An 18502-nucleotide genomic window follows, 5' to 3' on the forward strand; every position below is an offset into this window, starting at 1 on the left:
AGTGAAATAAGCCATACAGAGAAAGGCAGATACCATATGTTTTCACTCTTATGTGGATCCTGAGAAACTTAACAGAAACCCATGGGGGAGGGGAAGGAAAAAAAAACAAAAAAAAAAGAGGTTAGAGCGGGAGAGAGCCAAAGCATAAGAGACTCTTAAAAACTGAGAACAAACTGAGGGTTGATGGGGGGTGGGAGGGAGGGGAGGGTGGGTGATGGGTATTGAGGAGGGCACCTTTTGGGATGAGCACTGGGTGTTGTATGGAAACAAATTTGACAATAAATTTCATATATTGAAAAAAAAAATGAATGGTCTGCACACCCACACAATGGAATATTTTGAGTGCTAAAAAGAAATAAACTATCAAGCTATGAAATGATATGAAGGAATCTTAAATGCATATCACTAAGTGAAAGGAGCTCATCCGCAAAGGCTACCTACTGTGTGATTCCACCTATAGGACGTTTTGAAAAAAGCAAAACGACGGAGACAGTGAAAAGAACAGTGGTCGCCAGGGACAAGGGATACAAATGAGTAGAGCACAGAGGATTTTTATGGCAGTGAAAATAAGCTCTTTCACTGAATGCAACTTCAAAACCAGAATGCATGGAATAGCTACTTGACATCTCTGAAAAATAAATAATAGCAGATAAATTGGAGAAGACCAGAATTCAAAGTACCCCGAAGTGGTGGTAAATATATGATTTATTTGCTTCCAGTATCCCCCAGTTTGGACTCCAGGCAGCCTGAAACCCAAAAGGAGGGCATTAGCACAGAAAGAACTCCCAACAGAGCCCTCTAACTCTTAACTTAAGGAATGGGGAAAGGGTCTTCTAATTAATGCTCAGAGAGAATGGAGGAAATTCCTTTTTCTTTTCTATTTCTCTCTGTTCTCTCATACACCAATCCCCAGTTAACCCCACAGTAGTAGCAAAAGTAACAGTGGCAGCAATGGGGACCCAAAGACAACTTAAACTGTGGGGAACAGTAGGTAAATGAGTGCATATGGCTGTGCCCCATTAAATTATATTTACAAAAACAGGAGGCCAGCCTCAAATCCATCTCCAGGTATAGATTGCTTCATTGCAAATTCTTCCAACCTTTAAAATAGAAATAATACCAATTCTACACAATGTCTTCCAGAAAGTAGAAGAGAACTAAATTTGTGAGGGCCTTGATACCAAAAACTAGATAAAAATTGTACAAGAACATTAAAACTACAGAACAGTGTCTCTCATGAATATAGATGCACAAATTTTAAACAAAATACTAGCAAATTGAATCCAGCAATATATTTAAAAAAAAACAAACAAAAAACAGCACACTATGACCAAGTGGGATTTGGTCCAGGAATACAAGACTGATTTAATAATTTAAATTTTTTTTTAATACTTTAGAATCTTAATGCAGTCAACCATGCTAACCATCTAAAGAAGAAAAACCATATGGTCACATCAGTGGATGCAAAAAAAAAGCATTTGACAAAATTAAGTATCTATTCATGATAAATACTCATACTAGAAATAAAAAGAGAACTTGCTGAACCTGATAAAAGGTGTCCACACAAAGTCCACAGCTACTATCATACTGACTGGAGCAAGACTGAATGTTTTCTCTCTGTTTGGGATAGGGCAAGAATGTTCACTCTTATCACTCCTATTCTCTTATTTTGGAGGTCTTAGCCAGTGCAATAAGGAAGGAAAAAAGAATTAAAAGCCCTTGGAAGGGAAGAAATAGAAGTGTCATTATTTACAGATAACATGATTGTATACACAGAAAATTCCAAGGAATCTCCAAAAAAACCTACCAGAATTAGTAAGTGAATTTAGCATGGTAGAAATCGATAGGCTGATTCTAAAATTTGTGTGCAAATCCAAAAGACCTAGAGTAGCCAAGCAATTTTCCAAAAATCATATTGGAATCCTTACACTATGTGATTTCTAAACTTACTAAAAAGTTATATTAAGCCAGACAGTAATGTATTATACTATAGATAGACGTAAACATTGATGTAACAAATAGAGAACCCAGAAATAGACCCACTTTTGTATAGTTAATTATATTTTTCCAAAGAGTCAGTGTAATTCAATGGGTAAATGATAATCTTTTCAAGAAGTGGTGCTTAGAACTAAATATTTGTATAGGAAAAAAATCTCAATGCTTACCTTATATAAAAACCAACTCTCTCTCTCATGGGTCATAAACCTAAATATAAAAGTGTAAAACTGCCAGATTTCTAGAAGATAACATAAGAGATAATCTTTGAGACTTGGAGTAGGCAAAAGTTGGCAAAGATGAGATAATGGTAAAACTCATTGAACTGCACATGTAAAATATGCACATTTTACTGTTAGTAAATTATGCCTTACTAAAGTTAATAATTAAACAAAATCCCTCACTGGATTGTCAATATCTCCAGGATAATATCCAAATTCCCTACCATGGCCCTTTACAATCTGACCATTTTTCATCATTTCCAGCCCTACTCTGTTACAGCCCCACATAATAAACACATCATATGCTCCAGCTCATATAGTCTTAGACACATTGCTCATTTTTTAGCTAACTTTCCTTTCTTAGTCCTTGTCTTTGTCTAAGATAGTCTACCTAGAAAGCTGTTTTGACCTCTTTCACTTGATAAATTTCGATTTTCTCTTTATTGCCCAGCTTAGTTTTGTAAATCTTTACTCACTGTCCTCAGAAAACTAATTGCTGTCTTTGTTCTCCTAGATCATTTCATGCATACATCTGTGTTATCACATCTCAGTGTGCTGTGATAAAGGGTTCTAATAGAAGATGAGTTGTTTGTCTTTCTCCATTTTGATCTGATGTAGTATTTGCCATATTGTAAATATTCTGCAAAATCTACAAATAAGTATAGTAATATGCAGTGTCATTGAAATTTAATTTCCTGTAATCACCTTGGTGATATCATGCCAAAGGCATTTACTAACTTTTATTTGGTGGTCCCATTTTGTCAACTCTGATGTTCTTAAAAATTTCATCATACTATTGCCCTTGAATAGACTGGTGTTCAAATTTGCCTTGGCATGACTGCAGAGTTCCCTATAGTTGGGTTTAGTTAAACTAAAAGTAGTTTTTGACTCATTATTCTGCTCTAAAATTATTAGATAAAATTAAATAAAGCCAAGAGTCTAATCAGAATGATTTACTATATATGTAAATCTTATCTTAGTGTTCAAAAAGTAATATAATATTTTTAAAATAAAAACATTATAAATGTTCCTATAGAGTTATGCTGCCTAGATTGGGGGCGGGGGAGGGTGGATGTCTTCAGTAATGGTAAATCTCATCCAGTAAATATCTTCAGTAAATGGTAAATGGTAATGGTAATTCTACCCTTCAGGGTAGCCTTGATATTTAGAAAGCAAGAAAAAGCATTGTGAATAGGGAATTTCTCAGATTAAGAATTGTACATTTGGCCAAAAGCAAAATGGAACATAAAGTAATGAGCCTAATTTGTTTTGTTGTGTTGTGTTTGTTTTTATTTTTTGTTTTTTGTTTTTATTCACAACCTAGATTTAAAAATAATTCAGAAAAAAAATGTTCTCAACATTTGAGCCCTTCCAGCATTCTGGGAGTAACAAACCAGCCTCCCAGAATAAATACTTTTAACACTTAGCTTTAAATTTTAAATTCACCATGTTTTTCCTCTTTGCTTTAATGTGCAGTTTTATTGTGCATTAAATGTACAATAGTTGTACATTTCACTGCCAATGATGGCACTGTTTACTTTTAAAATCCAGATATTTTTCATGTAATTTGGCTTTGAAAACATGACTAAAATCAGTCTATTTATTTTTCTTTCTTTATATATATCTAGTAAGCTTGATGATAGAAAAATCCATTTATTTTTTTCTTTCATTCTTTACCTCTAAGCTTTAATAGTGATAATAATGATTTTTAAGTTTTTCTCCTTTCTGGGGAAATGAAATTTCATTGCTCTAGAAGAAATTAATTTAAAAAAAACACAAGAACAGAATTGAAATGAAATCAATTTTGTTCCTTACTGAATGCAACACTGCTTTGTGGTTCTAATAGCCGTCTGCCGATGATAAAAACAAGGTGATACAGCTCAGCTTCACAGAGTGTCCTTTCCAGCTCTCACCACAGTATGCACGCTTAACAACATCAGTCATTTTATATCTATTTGACACTGATAAATGACTACGATCTATTCTCGTATTACAGCCACAGTCTTGGCACTTTTGTCAGGCCTGAGCAATTGAAGGGAGTTCAGCAGTGTGAATTATGTATTTATTACCGTGACCCTTCGTGCTATTTAATTAACTTAAATAAGTGCTGTTTGCAACCTCATTTTGAAATTAAGATTATTAGAGAAATAGTTGTTTTGCTTGTATTTCATTTTAAGACATTAAAATTACCATATCAGCTTATAAGGCAGTTACTGTTAAGACTTTTTAATTATTCAGATGTTTTGTTTAATATTGATGCTTAAATTTTTTTATGAAAATGTAACGAAGGTATCCATTACTATTTTGACTTGTGCTAGATTTCTGAATTAAATGAAACAGCAGGACGTGCAGTAAAAAGAAATAATTGCAGCAGTACCTCATATATATCAACAAAACCACTCACAGGAATGCACAAAGGATTTTTTTGTGTGTGGTGATTAAGCATTTGAAATAATTGAGATAATACCCTTCATCACTGATAATCACTGAAATGCAAAACAAAGCAGGCAGATTCTGGGGGTTGTTTATCTAAATAACAAAAATATTTTTATTGTTTTCTTTCACTCATTTTTTATTTGGTTTCTTTTTTTTTTTTTTTTAACATTTATTTATTTTTGAAAGAGCATGAGCAGGGGAGGGGCAGAGAGAGAGGAAGACACAGAATCTGAAGCAGGCTCCAGGCTCTGACCTGTCAGCATAGAGCCCGACGCAGGGTTTGAACTCACAAACTGTGAGATCACGACCTGGGCCAAAGTTGGACACTTAACTGACTGAGCCACCCAGGTTCCCCTTTTGTTTGGTTTCTCGTAACACCTCGAGTTGATAAAGATGGCAGGAATGTAAAACTGGAATATACTTTATACCTTTTATGAAGGTATTCCATTTCTGATCATTCTTCTTAAGGAATCAAATCAAAATTCACTTTAAGTATTTGTGATTCAAAGAAGTGAAAGGAATAGTGTTTTAAGTTGCTTTTCTTTCTTTAGAGTATCTTATTTTATAGAATTTTGTTTTTACTTTTATGTAATCAAATCTTCAAACTTTTCCTTTTCATTTCTGACCGGCTTCTTATTGAAAAAGATTGTATTACTGTATTTACTGTGCACTAAATTGCGATAATGGATTTTTGGTTTCTCTACTATATTCCATTTATCTATGAGTCACTTTGTTCCTAAGTCACCACAGTTGTTAAACAGTTCTATTCTATAATTCACATATAATAAAAATTCACATATCTTTATTGTATGCCTTGATGAGTTCTGACAAATGTAGGCACCATTTGTCTAATCAAGATAAAGAGTATTTACGTCAATACAAAAAGTTTCTTCCTTGATCCCCTGTGTGGTTAGTCATCCCGGCTCCAATCCCCAGACCAAGACAACCATTTATCTGCTTTCTGTCACTATGTATTAGTGTTATTACTACTACTAAGGTATTAGTATTCTTTTAGAATTTTACAATCAAAGTAGTTCTGCAGAATGTACTCCAGCTTGTTAGCATATTTGAGCTACGTCTGTGTATCAGTAGTTTGTTCCTTTTTATTCTCAAATAGTATTCCTTTATATGGCAGCACCACAGTTTACTTACACATTCAGCTGGTGCTAGACTTTGGATTGTTTCCAGTTAGGAAACATTATGCATTATGAATGAATGAAGTTCATTATGAATGAAGTTGCTACAAACATTCATGTAAAAGTATTTCTTCATGTGGACAGAGGTTTTCATTTCTTTTGGGTAAATACCTAGAAGTGGAATCATTGGGTCTTAATGGTAAATGTATGTTTAACTTTATAAAAAAACTAGCAAATGTTTTCAAAATCACTCATTATTCAGCAGTCCTACCACCATTGTGATTTCAGCTGCTCCCCATCCTTGTTAGCACTTGTAGGAAAGGTCAGTCATTTTAACTGAAGTCATTCTGTTGTCTGTGGAGCAATAGCTGTACTTCTAATTAGCATTTGCCTGGTGGCTGACAATGTTGAGCGTCTTTTCATACGTTTATTGGTCATTTGTATATTTTGTGGGTGTGAGGTTTCTGTGAAAATGTTTTGCTGCATTCTTAATCGGGTGTTTGTCAACTTACTGAATTAAAAGAATCTTTATATATGTGGGTACAAATTCTTTGTCATATATATGTGTTGCTAATGTTTTATCCCAATCCCTGGCATGTCTTGTCATTGTCTTAACATCTTTTGAAGTTTGTACTTTTGTGTCCTAATTAAGAAATCTTTGCTCCCCTAAGTCTTTCTTACATGTTTCTTCTAAAACTGTTACAGTTTTGCCTTGTACATTTAGGTCCAGAATGTATCTCCTGTTAATTTTAAGAGTAATAGTTCATCTTTTCCCAAACGTATATTAGGTTATTTCATCATCATTTCGTGAAAAGTCTGTCCTCTTCCAATTTAAACACTTGGCTCCTTAGTCAGAAATTAATTGACCATACATATATATGACTATTTTTGAGCTCTGTTTTGGTCCATTGGTTTGTGTCTATCTTTATGGCCGTTAGACACTGTCTTTATAAGATGATATAAGAGCTCCTACTTTGTTGTGTTTTTTTTCAAAATTGTTCTCACTATTCTAGATCCTTTAAATTTCCATGTACATTTTAAAATCTAGTTGTTAAGTTCTACACAAAAAACCTGCCAGGATTTTGATTTGAATCTATAGATTACTTTGAGGAGAACTGACATTTTCACAGTATTTTGTCTTTCATCCACAAGCAAAATGTATCCCTCCATTAATAGTTGACTCTTGAACAATGTGGCCAACCCCCCCCCATACAGTTGAAAATCTGCATATAACTTCTGACTCCCCAGAGTCTCAACTACTGATAGCCTCCTGTTGACCAAAAGCCGTTCCAAAAACATAAACAGCCAATTAATACTTTTTTTGTATATGTATTATATACTGTATTCTTACAATAAAGTAAGCTAGATAAAAGAACATGTTAAGAAAATCACAAGAAAATGCATTTACAGTACTGTACTATATTTATTTTTAAAAGGTCCACATGTAAGTGGACCTGTGCAGTTCAAACTTGTTTTGTTCAAGGGTCAACTGTAAAGTGATCATCTTTAACACTATTTTATAGTTTTATGTGACTAAATAGTACACATGTTACATTTATCTTTAAGTATGATATGCTTTTTTTGATGCTATTGTAAATGCTCTTGTGGGTTTTTATTTCAGTTTCTAATTCTGCATGGCTAGCATATAGAAATGTGATTTTTTTATATTAACCTTATATCCTAAGATTGCTAAACCATCTTACAGTTCTAGTAGCTTTTTTTGCATATTAGGATCTTCTTTTTTTTTTTTTTTTAATTTTTTTAAAATGTTTATTTATTTTTGAGAGACAAAGCACAATCGGGGGTGGGGTGGGGGAGGTTGCAGAGAGAGAGAGAGGGAGACACAGAATCTGAAGCAGGCTCCAGGCTCTGAGCTGTCAGCACAGAGCCCGATGCAGGGCTCAAACTCCCAAGCCATGAGATGGTGACCTGAGCTGAAGTCGGACGCTCAACCGACTGAGCCACCCAGGCATCCCGCATATTAGGATTTTCTGTAAGATCATGTGTTCTGCAAATAAAGACTTTCGCTTCTTTTGTTTTTTCTCCAATCTATATCCTTTTTTTATTCCTCCCCCCGCACCTTAATACCCTCACTAGTACATCCAATAGAATACTGATTAGAGGTGATCAGAATGATCATCCTTACCACAGTCCCAGTCTTAGGAAGAAAGCAGTCAGTCCTTCACCATTAAGAATGATATTACCAGGAGTTTCTCATAGATTCCCTTTATCAACTTGAAGAAGATTCCTTCTATTGCTAGCTTGCTGAAAGTTATTACAAATTAAAGTTGTCAGATGGTTTTTGTATATTTTATGAGACAGTAATATGATTTTTCTCTTTTGTTCAAAGGATGTTTGAATCTTTGTTTATGAGGGATATTTAGCTGTAATGTAATGAATTTATCTTGTTTCAATATCAGGGTAGTGCTGCCTCCCAAGGTGTGTTGAGGAGTATTCCCTCCTTTCTTTTTTGTAAGAATTTACATAATTTGTTACTATTTTTCCTTAAACATTTGATAGAATTCACCAGTGAAGACCTCTGTGCTTGTTTTCTTTGCTTTCTAATGTGAACATTTAAAGCTATAAATTTTTCCTCAAAGCACTATTTGAGCTGTAGGTCACATATTTTTGTATTTTGTGATTCATTATTCAGATTAAATGCTGCCTAATTTTCCTTCTGATTTTTATTTTGATTTATGGAATATTTAGAAGTCTGTTGTTTTAATTCCTAAATGTTTAGGATTATTCAAGTATTTTTATGTTTAAATGTATTAAAAACATTTGTTTTATGACCCAGCATGTATAGATGTAATCGATCTTGGTTCTGTAGATGTCAGCCAGGTCAAGTTGGTTAATAGGGTGTTAAGTCTTCCATATACTTTCTGGTTTTCTGTGTAGTTGTTACTGCAATGTTATTGCAATTATTGGAAAAGGAGAGGAGAAATTTCCAGTGATAATTATGGATTATCTCTTTCTTCCTATGGTTCTGTCAGCTCTGCATCATGCATTTTGAAGCTCTGTAATCATACATACATAAAAGTTTCTTATGTCTCAGTTATGAATTGAACACATCATTTTTAAATGTGTCTCTTTATCTCTGGTTATATTTTTTTTCCTGAAGTCATCTTTGTCTAAGATTAATACTTCTATTTAAAACTCTTTATGATTAATGTTTATATAGAATATCTTTCTCCTTCCTTTAGTTTGACCCTGTCTTTCTATTTAAAGTATATTGAACACATTTCCATATAATGTTATTATGTGTGATATATTTAATTCTGTCATTTGTTAATTTGTTTTCTATTTATCCCCTCTGTCATTTATTCCTCTTTCCCTTCTTGCATTTTTTTTTGATTGAATACTCTCTATTATTTCATTTTATCTAAACCCTTGCCTGATTAACTATACGTGTTGGGTTTGTTTTTGTAATTGTTGCTCTAGAGTTCCAGCATGCATCTGTAGCTTACCACAGACTACCATCAAACATTATTACACAATTTCATTTATAGTTTAAGACTCTTTCAGTATGATACTGTCATTTACACCCTCCAATCCTTTGAGCTATTATTATAAAATTTTCACTTCCCCAAATATTGCTGTACCTGTATTGTAGATCTACTTTGTTAAAAAATTAAACATAAAATTGCCCTAAAAATTAAATGTTAATTTTTTTTAAATAATGAAACATCTCACAACAACAAAAAAAAAAGAAGTACCAGGTATACATTATTACTTTTCTGCTAGATTGTATCCCTTGAATTCTCAAACACATATTTTGCCTTTCTTTTATAGGTGAAGCCTTGAAAGGAAAAATCACAGTCCACAAGAATAAGAAAGATCCACGTTCTCTCATTGTGACCCTCACATTGAATAATTCAACTCAAACTTACGGTCTCCAGTGAAAAGCCCACAAAAGCACAACTAACTTGCGGTTTTTATTATGGAGGGTGGGACATGAGTAGGGGGTGGAGAGAGGGGCTTTCTGTGAGCATGTGGATGATCCTTCCCTAATGATTCTCCTCAGTACCAGAAACACATGGTAGGAATCTAATATAATTCAGCTGAGGGGAACCAACTGATCCTAGTGGACTGCCTACATAATCACAGTCTTAGGAGTCTGGTCAGCAAGATTTTACTAGATATAACCCCTACATTGAGTTTAGCTGCATTGAAGATCATTTAAATAGGCCTAAATTTGGAACAGAGATATTCTTTTGTTGTTTTTAATGTTTCTTACTATAAATTTTAAACACTAGTAACTGATTATTTGGGTAATGTTTTATTAAACTAGTAACTGTACACAAGCTATTATACATTTTATTGCAGATTTCTGCTCTGAGGAGTAGTTTTTAATTGTATTATTTAAAAGAATATCGGCAAGTGGAATGGACCAAAATATGTAAAAGAGCGTCACACAAATCACATTTAAAGGACAGCTTAGTTGATTATCCTCTAGTTCTGAACTTCTCATTTTGTAGCTGCTTTCCTCTTTGCAAACACACAGTTTTCTAGTGCTGCCCAGGAAGTCTAATTTCAGTACATTTATCCTAGGTTTCATGTATGTTTTCAAAGGTTGGGAAGAATAAGTACTTATTTACTAATATATCTTTTTCAAACTAGATTTATGTGCAAAGTTAAACATGTAACTGTTAATGTACTTCTGTCACTCTGTACAACTGTGTCACTTACAGCTATTTACACAGTTTGAAGTGCAGAGTAGAAAACATTCAATAGAATGTATACAATAACCGCTAGCATTATAAAATGATATTTTAACATACTAAAGCCTTTTATACAATCAGAAACATTTAAAACAAGTCTTAAAGGAATCATCCTTAAGAAAACAGGGATTTAAGGACAGCTGGGTCACAGTTTCTTTTCAGTTCAAAAGCTGGTTCTTTTTCAAAATAAGGCACACACAAGGCAGCATAGCATAGTGTTGAGAATCATGAGCTCTGGAGTCAGTGCCTAGGTTCAAGCTTTGGTGCCCGCTCTTACTTGCTGTGTAATCTTAGTCATGTTCCTAACCTCTCTCCCCCACTATAACGTGCCAGTTCATGAGTTAATACATTTCAACTACTTTGATCAGTGTGTGGCACACAGAAGACAGTAAATGCTGGGTGGTAGTATCATAACTATGCAGTCAAGGATCCCTTCCGTGGAATATGTGGTGTCTACATTAGATTAGGAACTGTCACTTCAATGCTACCCTTAAGTACATGAATGCATGGGAAGATTTCAGCAAAACTTAATGTTTAATATAGCAAAAACTATCAAAAAGTTGTCTTTTGGTGTTTATTAGAGAATTGGAGTTCTAGCAATGGGAGAATTAACACCTTCAGATGATGTATTTCAGACCATACATAGTCTCTTAAGTCTTGCTTCTTACATAAGCATGATTTCTGTTTTCACTGGGTTAAACAAGCCAGCTTGTTTTCACCATTTGAATTCAGAACATGACTGGAAATGTGTGGTGCTAATAGTATAGTTCAGAGTACTTCAAATTTTGTCTGGAAGGGCCTCATGTAGAAATTTGAGTGTGTTGGGGTGATGAAAGTAAGGAAGCCCCCATAAGATTTAATGGATGTTTAAAGTAACCAAAAACCATCTATTTTTTTTTTTTGCTTTGTTTTTCTTTCTTGTAAGTGCATAACCATTTTTTTTTTTAAGTATTTCTTAACAATGATTTTTTTTCCCAAAACCCTTGTTTGTTTTACATGGGATTTTCATCCAGTGGCTCTCTTCAGTTTCTCCCGGTTATAAATAGCCCAACCACAGTTGGTAGATCTCTGTTCTTTTCAGTTTCCATTTTCGGGGTAGAACATTTTAATGTATGTACCTAAACATTTTATGAGAACACGAGAGTCCAAATATTAGCTCTTTGATTGGAATTTCAGCTGTCAAACTACTTTGAAAAATAAGTACTTCATATTCTTTAACAATGATAAATACAGTGTCCTTTCATGCTGTGGCAGCTGCACATTTATGAATAGCAGACTACTTTGTTGCAAAGATTTTATTTCATTTCAATTAAGAAGATACATTTTTCCTCCTATTTTTCATTGTGAAAATTAACATTGTTATGTTGTAATGTGTGGGTTTCATCCAAATATAATCATCATCTCTATTCAGTGGAACAGTATTTTCTGAACAAGCATTTGGAAGGACCGTTTCAACCAAACAACTCTTGAGGGCGTACAGCATTGCACAAAGTGGTCTAAGAAGTAGCCCCAACTGCTAAGAACACACTTTAAAATAAATTAGGGAGCTGTCATTTCACTTTGAAATAATCCCTGTTTGAAGGGAAGGGCAAGTAATTCTGGTCCTACAGAGTTAATTGCTTTCTTACCACTTAATCTGGATTAACCTGGTGGTCCACCTGTGTCTTTCAGCATTCTACCTTTCTCAGTTTTTAAAATGAAATATCTAAAACGTATTGTGTGAAGTAAAGGACTTGAGATCAGCCCATACCGATCTCACCAATCATACTATCAAGTGAGGCAAGTATGCTAACAGTACTGCTAAGAATATTCAATAGGAGAGATTAAAACAGGATGATACGGATGATACATTACTTAGCTCCTGCCAGCCATGCCAGAAATGATCACTTAGGCTACTGGGCTGTCGCACACACCCAAAACAGCTAGGGATTCAGATTTTTCTGTGGAGAATATTCCCAAAACATATTAAGCATGCAATACTGTCATGGAGTTTGAATCTATGATGAAAGGCAAGGTCAGTGAGATAGCTGAGGTCAAGCATTGCCTGCCGTAGGGTTAGCAAACTATAGCCTGGGGCCAAATCCACCCCATTGCCCAGTTTGATAAAGTTTTATTGGAGCAGAGATAGCTAATACTGAAGGCAGAATATTTCTTCACAAGATTCATTAATGGCCATGGCAGAGAATATACACCCAATAGGGCACATTACAAAGACTACAGTGTTTACAAACATGGAGCTAAGCAACTAGATGTACTTCATTTATGAGACTTCGAGGACTAACCAAGACTTACCCTAATTTAAAAAAAAAAAAAGTGTGTGTGTGTGTGTGTATATATATTATATTTACATACTTGAGACTGGTGTCTGGAATTGTAACAGTTGTAATTGTGCAAAGGGAATCCATACACTAAAACTTTATAGCTGATAATCAATTTTATTTAGAAAGTTTTAAGACCAGAAAAGGGTACAGAAGAACTTTTCAAAGTTAGAGATGGATGAACCCCGCCCACAGCTACAAACTCAACTAATAAAGAAGGACTTTTATGAATCTCACTAACCTCTGGGTTTTTAAGAGGGCTCTGGATCCAAAACCAGCTGCCGACATTAGGAGAGACAGTTGGGAAAATTGCTTTATATCTGCACTTTTCAACATGCCTTGGCGTCTTCCTTGCTGGGTTCTCACCGTAGAATGTGGTGTTCCTAGTTCCCATGCACTAGGCCCCGTGGGAAGGTATGTAAAGTTCCTGCCCACCTATCAAATGAGACCATGTTGCCTTAGAGGTACATATATTTTTAATGATTTTGTTTCTTTCCTTGCTATAAAGTTAGGGTGAACTTTTCCAAGCAGAATGATGAATGAGCAAAGTACTTTTAAAGTGTCTTAGCAATTCACTTGTCCTTTCCAATAAAGTTTTGGGTGCAAAAAAAGTGTGGGGGGGTGCCTGGGTGGCTCAGTTAGTTAAGCGTCCGACTTCAGCTCAGGTCATGATCTCTTGATTCCTGGGTTTGAGCCCCATGTTGGGCTCTGTGCTGACAGCTTGGAGCTTGGAGCCTGCTTCAGATTCTGTGTCTCCCTCTGTCTGCACCTCCCCTGCTCATACTCTCTCTCTCTCTCAAAAATAAATAAAATATTAAAAACAAAAAAAAAAGCCTACAAAAGAAACGGTTTTCATATATTGCCACAACACCTTGGCTGATGTGGAATGGTTAGCATTCATTTATCTCTAGAGTGTAGTTAAATATATACAGAAATTGTCTATCATTGAGTTCATTGTAATTGTTTAAAATGAAAACAACAATAACTTAACAAATAGTCAAGGAAGATGAAGCCACTGCCTCCCAGATTGTTCTGCATCCCATTTCTTACCCCAATACAGTTCTGTATATCTCCTTTTCTCTCTTAAAATCCCTTGCCCTTCTGAGGATATTGCTTACCCTGTGGACCTCATATTGAGACTGTCCTCTCCAACACCACTAATCTCCCTAGACTTGGGTGTGAGATAGGTGACTTCCGTGCTTTTGGTTGCCAGCGATACATCATTCTCCCCCAGAGTCCTTTCCACCCCCTCTCATTTTTATCTCTTGTCAAGACTGTAACACAAACACTTTTATTTTGTTGCTATTGACTCCCCACCTCCAGATCAGTCTCCATTCCTTAAAAGTTTTAGCTGCCAACACTACCACACAGTGCTCCTGCTTAATCAGTGAGTTTAAGATCTCCTGTGGATGATCCTTTTATACCCTGACCTTTTGGCTCATTGATCTCAACCAGTGATCTTGCCCTCCACCTTACCTCAGCCACTTACCATTATGGTCATCCTCTGGAACTGGCCATACCCAGAACTCAAGCTCTCCTGTAAAGCTCCACATTAAGTACCATTCTAACTACTTCTCTTTTCAGCTCATTCTCTTTTGAGAATTTCAGCAATCCTTCAACTCCATCAAGACCAAATCCATTAATTCCTATCACATTTTCACTGTTCCTCACCTCTTCATGCTTACACCTCCCTCTTGGATCAGTTTAAAATCCATAGTCCATCATTATAAACACTCCCTTTCACATAGCTGCAATTTCTTTGCCTCTCCTTCACTTTTCTGTACTCATGGGTATACCACAGTTCCACTTCAAATCCAAATGCATGACTCCACATGTGTAGCTCAGTGAGACTGGAAGAAAACAACCATGTTGATGGTCTAGTCTTAAATTCATGAGCCCTAATCTCAAGTGTCCAGAGTCCGTCCTTATTTCCCTAGTCCATTTGTCTCACACTGTCATCAATGATTATTTTATACCTTCTCTCCTCCAACCTCTAGAGCATCTTCCCTCATTCTTTCAGCTGAGGTCCTTATTTCCTATTTTACTGAGAAAATAGAACCAATCTGAGAACTTCCACAGGTTTCCATAGCACACCCCCCCAGCCAACATTTACCTGTGCCCAGATACTGCCTTCCCGCTAAGTGAACCTCTACTTCTAGCCAAAGCCAGCTTCTCCCTGTGTCCCACATCCCACTCTCAGTAGTTCATTGTTTCAGCATCTCTCCTCTATCATATTTCCTTCCCCGACTCTTATTAACCTACAAATAGGCTATTTCGCCTATGATTTAAAAAAAAAAAAAAAAAAAAATTGGGGCGCCTGGGTGGCGCAGTCGGTTAAGCGTCCGACTTCAGCCAGGTCACGATCTCGCGGTCCGTGAGTTCGAGCCCCGCGTCGGGCTCTGGGCTGATGGCTCAGAGCCTGGAGCCTGTTTCCGATTCTGTGTCTCCCTCTCTCTCTGCCCCTCCCCCGTTCATGCTCTGTCTCTCTCTGTCCCAAAAATAAATAAAAAACGTTGAAAAAAAAAAATTAAAAAAAAAAAAAATTAACTCCACTTCTCCCTTCTGCTATTGCCACATTTCTAATTTTCCTTATACATTGAGTCCACTCAAAGTTGTCCATGGGGTGCCTGGGTGTCTCAGTCAGTTAAGCGTCCAACTTCGGCTCAGGTCATGATCTCACAGTTCATGAGACTGGGTCTGGCATCAGGCTCTGTGCTGACAGCTCAGAACCTGGAGCCAGCTTCAGATTTTGTGCCCCCCTCTCTCTCTGCCCCTTCCCTGCTCACGCTCTGTCTCTCTCAAAAAATAAACATTTTTTTTAAATGCTTTTAGTTAAAAAAAAAAAAAGATTTGCCCATGTTCACTGTCAGCGTTGCCTCTCTTCCCATTATTTTTTTAAACTGTATTGGGGTATAGTTTATATACAACAAAATGCACCCAAATTAAGTGTACGGCATGATGACTTTTGACAAATTTATGCATGTACTCATCACCCCTATTAATATTTAAAACACTTCCTTCACACCAACAGGTTTTCTTGTGCTACTTTGCAGTCAACATTTATTCCCACTCCCTTTTCCAAACACTAATCCGATTTCCATAAAGATAAATTTGTTTTGCCTGTTTTAGAACTTCATGTAAATGGGGTCATATAGTATGTACTCTTTCATTTCCAGCTTCCTTTAGCACAGTTTTTGAGATTCATCCTGTTGGTGTGTGTCAACAGTCCATTCCTTTTTATTACTGAATATTATTCCATTTTATAAATGGAATTCTACTCCTTTGTTTATCCATTCACCTCTTGATGAACATTTAGATTGTTTCCAGGCTGTAGCGATTATGAACATTTGTGTACAGATCTTGTTTTTTGAACCCATTCTCATGAAGATTTCTGCTTCCACTTCATTGAAACTACTCTTATCAAGGTCACCAGTGAACTACATGTTGCTAAATCCGGTGACCAAGTCTCAGCCCTCGTTTTGAGCTACTAGCAGTATTGGATGCTGATGATCACACTCCTGGAGACATTGATCTTGGCCTTCCCCACTCTCCTTCCTCCTTGACCATTCTTCAGGTTTCCTTTGTTGGCTTTTCCTCGCCTCTTCACCTTTAAATATTGGCACCTTTGTCCTGGGATCTCTTTTCTGCCCATCTTCTCTCCCTTGGTGATTTCATCCAGTGTTGTGGCTTTAGATACTTAGATGTTGATGACTCTTAAGTGTATCTCTAGCCATCTATCCTCCACTGCAGACTGTATCCAGCTGCCTACATGACATGTCTACTGGGCAGCTCAAACTTAGCATTTCCCCAAACTGTATTTCTGATCTTCCCCAAACCCTGCTCTTGCTATCTTTCTCTACTTCACTTACTAGAATTTCTTATTTCAGTAGCTCAGGCCAGAAACATGAGGGTCCTCGACCCCTTTCTCCTTGACTCCACATCCAAGCTGGCCAGCAAACCTTAGAGGATCTACTTTTAAAATCTATCCAGAACTAAAACAGTTTCGCTACTGCCATGCTGGTGCAAACCAGCATCATCTTTCACCTTGTCATTAGTTTTCAGAATGTAGACAGCAGACCCCTAGTGACTCCAAAATAAAACTCTTGCAGGAGTTCAAAACTATTTTTGCAATAATACTAACACATTGTCTTTTTCACTGTATTGGCATTTACACTAATGATGCAGAAGCAATTGTGGATAATAGTGCTGGACCTTTAGCACAAATCAAGGCATCAAACTATACTGAAGTAATAATTTTATTCTTCACTGACACATACTCTAAAATCTCCTCAGTGAAGTGGTAAGTATTAATTTCACTAGATCTTGACCCTTGAGTACAACTATACTGAAGTAATCATTTTATTCTTCCCTGACACATACTCTAAAATGTCCTCAGTGAAGTGGTAAGTATTAATTTCACTAGATCTTGACCCTTGAGTACATGTCTTTTTAATATTCTGTATGATTCTAATAAAACACTTCTGCTTCATGCTGAAATACAATATTTTTCTCCAGGGAATGCACTGGTGCAATTGATTTGTGAGCTAAATTAGCCATTTTTTTCATGGAATGTTATTTTTATTTGAAAGAATGGCGAACTGTGGCAGACATTGTCCTGCAAAAGAACAAATTGAGCTTAACACTTCAAAGAAAACAACTGGTAGAATTTGTTGCTAATGATAAAATACTAGTTTTCAAGCTAAAATTGTAATTTTAGAAAGCCTGTATCTATCCCTATGAGTTTGAGGGTTTCCCAGTTCTTTAAAGATAAATGGTATAAGGGAAGAGAAATATCTTTTTTGTCTACTTTTAAGTTCTTGACTATGACCCATGTAACAAAAGACAAATTCACAAGAGAAAAACTTACAAATTTATTTAACATAGACATACTTTGTTTTATTGCACTTTGCTAAAAAATTTTTTTAAATGTTTATTTTTGAGGGGCGCCTGGGTGGCTCAGTCGGTTAAGCGTCCGACTTCAGCTCAGGTCACGATCTCGCGGTCCGTGAGTTCGAGCCCCGCGTCAGGCTCTGGGCTGATGGCTCAGAGCCTGGAGCCTGCTTCCGATTCTGTATCTCCCTCTCTCTCTGCTCCTCCCCCGTTCATGCTCTGTCTCTCTATCTCAAAAATAAGTAAACGTTAAAAAATTTTTTTTAAATAAATGTTTATTTTTGAAAGAGAGAGAAAAACAGCTCATGAACAGGGAAAGGCAGAAAGAGAAGGAGACAAAGACTCTGAAGCAGACTCCAGGTTCTGAGCTGTCAACACCAGAGCCTGACGTGGGGCTCGAACCCATGAACTGCGAGATCACAACCTGAGCTGAAGTCAGATGCTTAACCGACTGAGCCACTCAGGCACCCCTACTGCATTTTGCTTTATTGTGCTTCACAGATTTTTTGCAAACTGAAGGTTTGCAGCAACCCTGCATTGATGAGCAAGTGTGTCAGTGCCATTTTCCCACACTTTGTGTCTGTAATTTCAGTAATTGTCACAATATTTCAAACTTTGTCATTGTTACTGTATTTGTTATAATGACCTGTGATCAGTGATGTTTGGTGTTACCGTTATTGTTGTGGGGCACCACAAACTGCACCCATATGAGACAATGAGCTTAAGTGTGATTCTTCTTACTCCTCCATGGACTAGACATTCCCCTCTCTCCCTCTCCTTGGGCC

General features: G+C 36.2%; 1 protein-coding gene across 1 annotated transcript in view; it reads left to right on the forward strand.

Moving 5' to 3' along the window:
* The window catches only part of PRMT3 (protein arginine methyltransferase 3), a 137927-nt gene extending 124446 nt beyond the window's left edge, over nt 1–13481 (forward strand). The window contains exon 16 of the mRNA XM_042957741.1: nt 9581–13481. Coding sequence (XP_042813675.1) covers nt 9581–9690 — 110 coding nt within the window. The 3' untranslated portion in view covers nt 9691–13481. The remainder of the gene's footprint in view (nt 1–9580) is intronic.
* Nucleotides 13482–18502: the final 5021 nt, after the last annotated feature.

This window comes from Panthera tigris, chromosome D1, assembly GCF_018350195.1.
Source record: "Panthera tigris isolate Pti1 chromosome D1, P.tigris_Pti1_mat1.1, whole genome shotgun sequence".
Lineage (NCBI taxonomy): Eukaryota > Metazoa > Chordata > Mammalia > Carnivora > Felidae > Panthera > Panthera tigris.